At 35.8% G+C, this 9,887-nt stretch overlaps 1 protein-coding gene across 1 annotated transcript in view; it reads left to right on the forward strand.

The window, feature by feature from the left end:
• Fcho2 (FCH domain only 2) overlaps positions 1-3,846 on the forward strand; it is a 114,083-nt gene extending 110,237 nt beyond the window's left edge. The window contains exons 23-24 of the mRNA XM_023703651.1: positions 2,330-2,528; positions 2,782-3,846. Of these exons, the coding sequence (XP_023559419.1) occupies positions 2,330-2,528; positions 2,782-2,804 (222 nt within the window). The 3' untranslated portion in view covers positions 2,805-3,846. The remainder of the gene's footprint in view (positions 1-2,329; positions 2,529-2,781) is intronic.
• Positions 3,847-9,887: the final 6,041 nt, after the last annotated feature.

The raw sequence follows: 9,887 nt of genomic DNA on the forward strand, positions 1-9,887 counted from the left end.
TTTACAATTAGGATATAATTCCCAGGACAATCAAGTTTTTAACAGTTTCATTTTCTCTTAATTAAAAAAGAAACACCTCTTGTGTTCTTTTAAATGCCTGATTGACCTCCAGCAATTTCTATCAAGTAGGGGTTTTTTTGTTTTTGCTTTTTATCTATTTCTTTTTGAACACTTTGAGCATAATGTTGGTAGTTTTTCCTAATATTTACATGTAAAGGATCATGATCATGTTTGTGTTGCCTTGTATTTATATTGTATTCATATCTATTATGCAGAATCATACTTTTACTAAATAAGATGTAATTTGGATGAAATAACCAGGCTAATCTGAAGTTTCTTTTTGCTCTTTGGTACTTAGTTTTTGGGTAGATAGATATATTGATTTATTCTCTAGCAATATGGTTTGTAGAAACCATGCAGATTTTCTGAGGTTAAACTGGAAATAAATCAGAAATCTTACTTACATTGACAGCTTAGAACCAGCTATCAAGGAAGAGAGTGTTTCTTTAATTAAACGACTGTAATTATAATTTTTTTTAAATTGTTATTTTGGTACAGGATCTCACTATACAGTTTGTTCTCATAGTGATCCTCCTGTCTCAGCCTTCCCAGCATTGGGATTACAGGCATGCTCCACCATGCCCAGTATCCGGACCTGCATGCCTCACCCGGGAACCTGGGGCAGCATGGTATGCAGTATCAGGGATTGAACTTGGGATCTTGTGCTTGCCAGGCAGGCACTTAGACCACCAAGCTATCTCCTCAGATAAATTCTTAACCAAGAAAAGGACTTGTTCTCTCAAAAATAAGATCCAGATTTTCCAACCAGATTTTTTTTTTTCCCAACCAGATATTTTAGTAGTGTCCCCCTACTGTTCAGATCTGAGGTGTGTCTTTGTGAGGAAGTAGAAAAACTTTACAAGTATGATTTTGATATGGTTAGTTGGGCCTTTGCAAAAAAAAAAAAAAAATCCAATTTTATATATTGTAAAATGGAAATCTGTTTTTTATTCTGGTACTATTCCTAGAAAAGAGACAGGAAATAATTCCAAAGTTTAAAGATTACCAAGATGGCTGCTTTATGCATGTAGTATAACTTTGACAGAACTGGATTGCTTATTAAGAGTGGACAGTGGTTAAGAACTAGGCAGTAATTCCTGTCTATTCTGATGTATGCAGTCATGCACAGTAGTGTAGGGTGGATTTGGGGTTGTTACGTCTTGTTCCACGCTGCCGTATAGTGTCTGGCTTTTCTGCAGGGGTTCACAAGGTCTTTCTGTTGTTACCCAGCGACTGCCCACTTGCCCTGGCCAGAAGCCTTCTGGACTCCTACATCTTTCTTACCTCTTGATTCCAATTCATAGCTATCAATGCATTGCATTTTTTTCCTTTCCCTGGCCCTAGTTCAGGTCCTCTTCTCCTGTCACTTAAAGTCCTAAATTGTGTGAATGACTTGCATTTTGACTCCTGACTTTTCATCTTGCCTCTCCCCTCCATACTAATACACTAATGTGAGAGATTATTGTCTTTATCTTGGGTGATTCCATTTACTTATATTATAAATTTATTAAAATGGCCTAGTCCTTGTTACTGTTTTCTTCTGCTGCTGTTCTCCACTTGTGTCCATTGTCCAGCTATTCTGGTATGGATGGAGTTGTAATGTTGTGGTGTCATAAATTCTTAGTCTTTGTATCTGTATTTACTTGTACCTTAAATACACACTGTCATCACCAGCACCACTTACAGCTTCCAGCAGAATTCTGTGCTTTTGTACCTACAGCTCCTGAGCTCCTTCACAGTATTTATCATACTCATTTTTATTATCTTACTGTTCATGCCATGCTCTTAGACTGAGGTGTACTGAGTAAATTTTTATATCAAAAAGAAAGGAATTCTGAAATATACAAAGCATAATGTCAGACAACTAAAATTTTAAAATGAAAAGCAAATAGAAAATAATGTTAACTAGCTCTTGCCAACAGTAGCCACTTTTCTTTTGCCTTTCCCTTCCCCATTATCTGGTACTCAGCAGTTATTTCTTTTGTACTCTGTCCAGCTGTATCCCTGACAGGATTTCCCTGTTGTCCATTACTTTTTTTTTTAATCCACTTCAACATGCAGTCACAAAGTAAATATCTCTGGAGATCACTAAGTAAAAAAGGATGGATTAAGAATTAAGATTATATACTTAATGAAAATTTAGATTGACTGAGTAAAACCTGATTTCGAAATAGACTGTTTACTATGCACATCTCCTGAATTAGCGTATGACTTGATATAATTTAGTGTCTGTGTTCATTTGATTTTATTTGGTATGCAATATATTTAACCCCCATATAAATTCTTTATATTTTTCCTTATAGGTTCTGGATCCCTCAGAGCAAAATTTGATCTTTCAGAAGGCCCCACTAAACCCACAACACTTGCAGTACAATTCCTTAGTGAGGGAAGTACCCTCTCAGGAGTTGATATTGAACTTGTTGGCACTGGCTATCGGCTTTCCTTAGTGAAGAAGCGATTTGCCACTGGTAAGTTGGGGGGTTTTGAACTCTTTAATGTACATAGGAAACATTTGTATTCTTTTTTTTTTTTTTTTCCGCAACCGGAGATGGAACTCGGGCCCTTGCGCTTGGTAGGCAAGCACTTGTTCTACTGAGCTAGCTCCCTCCCTGGCCCCTGTAATGTATTTCTGACAGCAAGTGGGACTAGGGTTTTCTGTGATTGAAAGGAGAAATATTTATTTGAAGCAGTAATTACGAAGGTCTTCTTGGTGTTTTTCAGGACGTTACTTGGCAGATTGTTGATCAACCTGGGAAAGTTGGTGGCTTGAAGAAGTACAAACCTGCCATTCTGCATTACCTATACTTTCCAAACACTAGTCTAACTTGTATGTTGTCTTTCAAAGCTTAAATATATTTGAGAACTTACTACAGACATTAAATCGCACTTTTAAAGTGAGTCATTGAAAGAAATAGCACTGAAATGATTTTTATACTGCAAATGATCAAATGCAATATTCAGGAAGCATATCTTTATATTCTCAATAAAAATGTTTTCATAGGCTGAAATTTTAAATTATCTTCAATGTCTATATTGAAGAAAGGTGGTAATGGTATAATATCATGCCTAAAATTTCAGGAAAGCAAGCACAAAATTATTTAGCTTTCCATAAATTTTTAGAGTCAAATAGTTTTGAGATTTCGTAAGTTTGTTATTGAGTGGATACAAACAGTGTGAATTCTAAGTTTTAGATAATGTTAAACTCAAGAGTGCTCAATCAGATTGAGTTATGTGCCATAAGTTAATCAGAACAGAGTCCACGTAGTATGCAAAAAATATATAATTTGATTCTGATAAACATATTAGTGAAGTGTAAATGGTGTTTTATATGATTTTTTAAAAAATTCTCAAGTGCAATGTGTTTTAAAATAAGCTTACAAAAGACAGCGGAGAATTTACTTCTACAGTTAACTTTATAGTTGTGATTTTGTTTGATTAATGCTGTAGATTTTAATTTATTTTTATATGGATTGCATAATATGTGCCTTTTAAAACAATAACAAAAGCCAGAAATGTGCCTGTCTCGTTTGTGTTCATTAATGTGCCTCACTTTTTTTCTCATAGTTTGTATCTTCTGTTCAGAATCATACAGTGGTCAAATAGTTTTTGCAGGATATTTGTAATTTTTGTGAATACTTTTGGCCTGCAATTGGGAAGGGAATTAAAAATAACTAAAAAATAATTTATATTTAAGAATCAAGGCTCACTTCATTAGTGAAACACTGTAGCCACTAAAAAGAGAAATAAGCCAAATGGAGTATAGTATGTTTACTGGCAAAAAAAAAATTACCTTCAGATATTTAACATTAACTTATGAAAAGTGAAACAGATAAGTTCTGAAAAACTGTGATGGCAAGTTGGTAACTGGTATTTTAACTCTTAATTTAGCATTTCCCTTATCTCTGTTTACCATTGAGAATGTACACATTTACTTACTAATTATGTTATGAAACATGCTGTAATATTTTATGAGGAGTACATTTTTAAAGTATAAATTTTGGCAACTGGGAAGAAGTATTGTTACTTATTTCATTTTAACAGAAAAATTACTGATTTGTGTGTTTTTATTGTTGTTCAAGTCCCACATGGTAAAAATAAATTATTAAAAGTGATGAAATGAGCTAAACATTTCTTAAAATAGGCTGCATTTTCTGCACAGTGCAAAGCCTAATTTTGTAGCAAATTCTGATTATTTGAAGAAATGTTATAATTTGGCAGTTTCATAATCTACAAGTGGGAATTACTTATGATGATAAATACGAGTCTCCTTCATTTTGCATAGTTGAAGTGATAACTTGTGTTACATAAGATAATTTATATAAACCACTAATTGTTCTGTTGAGCTTTACAGAAAATAAAACCCCTATTCTAGATATTTAAGTAATGTCTTGCTATACTAAATACAGCAGAAAATTCACTCCTTAGTAATATATAACACAGCATGTGTATTTTTTATATATTCAGCATTAGCCCAGTTCTAAATTTAGATTTGACTAAAGCATACCTAAGACAATTTTCTAAATCGTTAATCTTTACTGAATAGCAAAATTAGAATTTCTGACTCTTACGTTATTCTTAAATGTCAATTACAAGCTTTACTGGAATTTTAACTGTAAATCTGCTTTGCAATCACACTGCTTGGCTTGGGCAGTTAATGTTTTATTCTTGGAATTCAGACACTATTACATTCACCATGTTTTTTTTTTTTAATCAAGTATTACCTAAAAATGTACAAATTAGTGAAATGGTTAAACTTCTGCACTTTGTCAATTACCAGTCTTCATACCAAGTGTTGATACATAAATTTATATTGGATACAGGTTACAATTTTGAAGCCATATGAGTTTTACTGATTTTTTTCATTTAAGAATCCACTAATGGTGTAAAAGAGAGCAGTAGATTTTCTGTGGGAAATGTATCTAGCAAGCTGGTTCTTGCTTGTGTATAGTGATTAGACTTTGTAACTGTCTCTTTAACCAGGAATTTGTAAACACAGAACTCTTAACAAATGTTTTTAAGGGTTATTTACTACTCTGGGTTGTAATTAGAACAATGCACATCTATCTTCCAAAATTTTGTAAATATTTTCGATTTTTTCATAAAATGTAAATTTTACATAAAAGTTGTACCCTAATAAACATGTAATATATAATTTACCAATTGGCTTATGCGTCTTGTATTTCTATTAATAGCTGATGTATGTCATTGCCTTTAGGACAGTGCAGTCTGGGCAAGGCGTAATTGAGTTTGAACTTTATACCAATAACAAATTGAGCTGTTAACTTAGCTTCCATTGGTCATAGAGAAAACTTTATTGGAGTACGTTTCTAAAATGCTGAAATTATTTTTCAGGGGGTTATTTTGCATGTATTTAAATTGACATTAAGCTTTAACAGAGACTTTCTTCCTGATCAGTTGCTTAGGAACACAGTTTAACCCTATTTTCTTATTTTGTTTTCTGTATTTAAGACAGAGTGTACAGGGTTACAGGGTCTTACTGCATTGATCAGATTTGTAGTGATCCTCCTATTTACAGCCTCCCAGGTGCTGGGATTACAGGTACGTGCCACCACGCCCAGTCTCAGTTGCTGTCACAGCGCACCCCATAGGCATGGCCGGCACAACAGGCTAGGGGATAGAACCCCTGGCCTCTGCATCTGCCTAAGCAGGTACTTCAGTCCGCTTTGCTATTTGGCCAGCCATGCACACTATTTAAAAATCATAGTGTACCAAAGATGTAGTCAAGACCATTAAGCCTAGATGGTGGATTTAAAGGGAAGCAAAACAAGAAAAACAAGAGTTATTTATTATAAATATTAAAAATTTGTTTGAATCTTTCATAAATGGGACCAAAGGTCCCCACTGTCTAGATCAAATTGAGATTTCTCTAGAAAGGCCTGTGCTCTTATTCATCACATGTACATCATCATATTTTCTATTTATTCTCTTTTCTCCTTATCCTCACTCTCACTTCTCTTAGGAAACAGCATGCTAGTTGTGTAATAACCCTGCTGCCTCAGGGGCTGATCAGAATACTGTTTTGCCTTCATCTAATCCTGTGTGCTCTGCTCCATACAGTACAGGGCTCCTCCCATGCCCTGCTTCTACTCCGATTTCCTGCATTTGGTCAGCAGTGGGGAAAGACAAGTTTCTGGTGCCAAACACAGAGGAGGGATGAACACTTCCACTCACTTGCCCCAAGAGCCAGGACTGGAACTTGGACATGTTGGACTGTGTGCTCAAGAGGGGAAAAAACAAGCAGGATTTTGGTGAATGGAGCGGTCTGCTGTCACATATCCTACCATTACATTCCCTGTTCCTGTCTCAAATGTGCATTTAATGGTGTCTATGGCTTTCTGTAGGTTCTATTTTTCTATTCTGTTGTTATATGTAGATTTTTTATCCCTGTTTTTAAATATTTTCTGTACTTCTGCTAATGATTATTTCTGATTGATCATTTATGATAACCAGAAACCATTGTTCACAGATTTAGTAGTATTTTAACTGTCAGTAATGTTTTTAACTTCAAGTAGTAGCAGAAAACAAAACTAAAAATAGTTTAAGCTGAGACAAAAAGGCTGTTTTTGACATTGTGAACTTAGCAATGAGCAGGCAATTTTTTTTTTTTTTTAAATGCATTCGGTACAGGGATTACACGGTCTCACTATGTAGATCAGACTCGAGTGATTCTGCTTTTAGCCTCCCAAGTGCTGGGATTACAGGCGCATGCCACCACCCCCAGTCCCAATCGCTGTCTTAGCACACCCCTGGGACGGGGCTGGCACAGCACACTGGGGACCAAACCCCGGCCACTGCGCTCTGCCTAAGCAGGCACTTCAGTCCACTGAGCTATCTGGCCAGCCCCTGAGCAGGTTGAATTTGAAAACAAGTGTTTTGCTTGATTTCTAGGATAATAAATTGACATAATCTTTTAACAATTTGGAGTCTAAAGGCTCATGTTTTTATTTTTAATCTGTGTATCTTTTAAAGCAGTAATTATTTGGGAAATATGTTCTAAGAAAATAATGACAAGTAAATAGGTATACAAAGATTTGATGAGTTAAATACTATATAGCTTTTAAAAAAAATCTATAATCATTGATGTTGAAATACTGTGATGGTATTGTTAAATGTTAAAAGGTAATATGACATTTTTATTTATAGAAGTGCACACATCGAGAGATACATTTTTGTAGTAACATTCACCAGGCTGTTGTGTCTCATGTTAGTGGAATTTTTATTTTCTATAAATGTTGTATCTAAATTTCATTTTCTTTTTGCAGGAACTTTCTATTTCAGAAGTTTTAAAAAGAGTGAGTTGAACTTTGTTTTAATATGAACAATGTAAAAGATCTCTTTACATTGAGATTTTCCTTATTTTGATCATTGTGTTAGCCTTCTGCTTGGCCTTGTATTATTAATATATGACATTTTGGTGTTTTGCTTTTTTAATGTACTTGGTTGTTACAGGGTCTCACTACACAGGCTTAGACTCATAGTGATCCTCTTGTTTTCAGCCTCTGCAGCACTGGGATTAAAGGTGTGTGCTACCACGCCCCAACTCTGGCTGGCTCAGTCTGCCCTGGGGGGACAAACCTCTGTCCCTATGCTTGCCTAAGCTTGCCTACGCAGGCGCTTTAGTCTCCTGGGCTATCTCACCAGCCCTGGTGTTTCATTTATAAGGTCTGGAAGTTTTCTTGCTCTTTTTATACTCCTCTTTTCCACCCTTTTCAACCTCTACATTAAGTGCCATAATTCATTTCATGTAAGAACACAGAACCAGTTGTTTATTTTGAGAACACATTTTGTGAGTTTGCCTGCCTGCCTGTTTTGGGGGTTAGGCATGGTACTAGGGTTTGAACCCAAAGCCTTTATGTTGAGCTGTATCCCCAACCTTTTTTATTTTAAGAGTTGCCCAAGCTGGGTTTGAGTCTGCAGTCCTCCTGTCTCAGCCTCCCAGAGTTCTGAGATTATAGGTGTGTACCATTACACCCAGCTCCAAATTACTCTCTTAAGAAGAAAAATATGATCCATAGAAAAGACAGAAGATACCTTTTAGGAAAAATTGAGAGCCTTTTAAAGTTCAGAACCTTAATGCTATCACCTTACTGAATTAGTGAGTAATTTGTACCTTCAAAATTTCCACAATGACCTGAAGAATGAGCTTGCAAGTGGTGACATGTGTTGTAATCCCCACGCTGTGGGAGGCTGAGGCAGGAGATCCAGTTTTGAGCTAAGCCTAGGCAGTTTAATTGTGATTGAGGACACTATCTCTAAACAAAAGGCTGAGGACATAGTGTAGTACAAATTCCCAGCCTTCAATCTTCAGCACTGTGCAAAAGAAAAGTTAGTGAGCCTAGATTTTATTTTATTTTTTATTGTTTATGTTCAGTTAAATGATTCATTGGTTCATTGGTTAGATTTTTTTTTTTTTTTTTTTTTTTAGTTATTACGGAGTCTGTGGGGTCTCACTATAAAAATTGGATTTGCAGTGATCCTCCTGACTTCAGCCTCCCAAATACTGGGATTACAGGCAGGCACCACCGGGAACAGTCTCAGGCACCACCTCAGTGTGCCCAGGGATGGGGCTGGCATGGTATGCCAGGGATTGAACCTCGGTCCCTGCATCAACCTAAGCAGGTACTTTAATCTGCTGAGCTATTTGGCCAGCCCTCAGAAATTTCTTGAGTTAATTTTAAAAATTTCAGAAAGTGTGGAGCATATAATTTGAAACCATCTCTGATGGTTGTACACTTGAGAAATTGTATTTCAAGTTTTCAAGTGTATTTCAGATTGACCTGAGTACTCAGTCCACAGCTGTCACTTTAAGCTTCTTGGTGATTGATTGTATTCAGCAGAATCAGAATCCTGTCCCTGCACGATTGTAACTGCTTGCTTTAGTTGATGACGACCCCATATTTAAAGACCCCAGGGACACAAAAAGACCCCAGCTAGTTCTCCAGTTGAAGATTAGTCAGCATACCCACAAGATGTCATTGCATAAGAAATCAGCATTCCAAAATTGACATATTTTAGCTGGGCATGTTGATGCATGCCTGTAGCACCAGGACTCAGAAAGTATGCTTGTTACAGCCTGGACCATGCAGTGAGACCTTGTCTCAGCCACCCTTCTCCCGAAACTTCACACATCTACAGGGTCATTACAATCAGTAATGGCCTCTTTTCAGCCCAATTTCTCAAAAATTAAGGAGTTCAGAAGTCAAACATAGAATCCTTGCTTCTCTAATAATTGCAGCATTACTAATGATTCTTATAGCTTAAAAATCATTGCTAATGATATTTTTTTATGTAAAAGAAAGTATGAAATACCTAAAGTAGAACAATGCTATAATTACTGAAAAAATAGGAGCTTGATTGGCAGGCAAACTGAGAAAGATAATATATCTCCATGTGCTTCCTAAAATCTTTAGCCAACAAGTTTGTAGAGATTTTAAAATACAAATATTTTCAAGTTCAGTAACGAGAAATAATATCATAGCTTAACAAACATTCCAAGGCATGCATATTTTTTATGGCTTCAATAAAAGTTTATAGATACTATCTAGTTTGCTATAAAAGTCCTAGAAATGTCAGCTTCTGGTTGTTCTGTCATGTGAATAATTGCAAAACCTTAATATCACCTAGAATTGCTTAGAGCAGTCAAGGAAAAAACACCTAGATATATCATCAGTATTCTGAAGTCAGCTGAAGAAAACTGGAGAATAGCTGTTTTCCCTTTTGAAGTGTTAAACTACCCCTCCCCTATACCAGCCAGTGAGATCCACTCCCATAGATAAACTTCAGCTTCCTTAAGCAGGTGACAGGTA

This window comes from Octodon degus, unplaced genomic scaffold (assembly GCF_000260255.1).
Source record: "Octodon degus isolate 3935 unplaced genomic scaffold, OctDeg1.0 scaffold00177, whole genome shotgun sequence".
In the NCBI taxonomy this organism is placed as follows: domain Eukaryota; kingdom Metazoa; phylum Chordata; class Mammalia; order Rodentia; family Octodontidae; genus Octodon; species Octodon degus.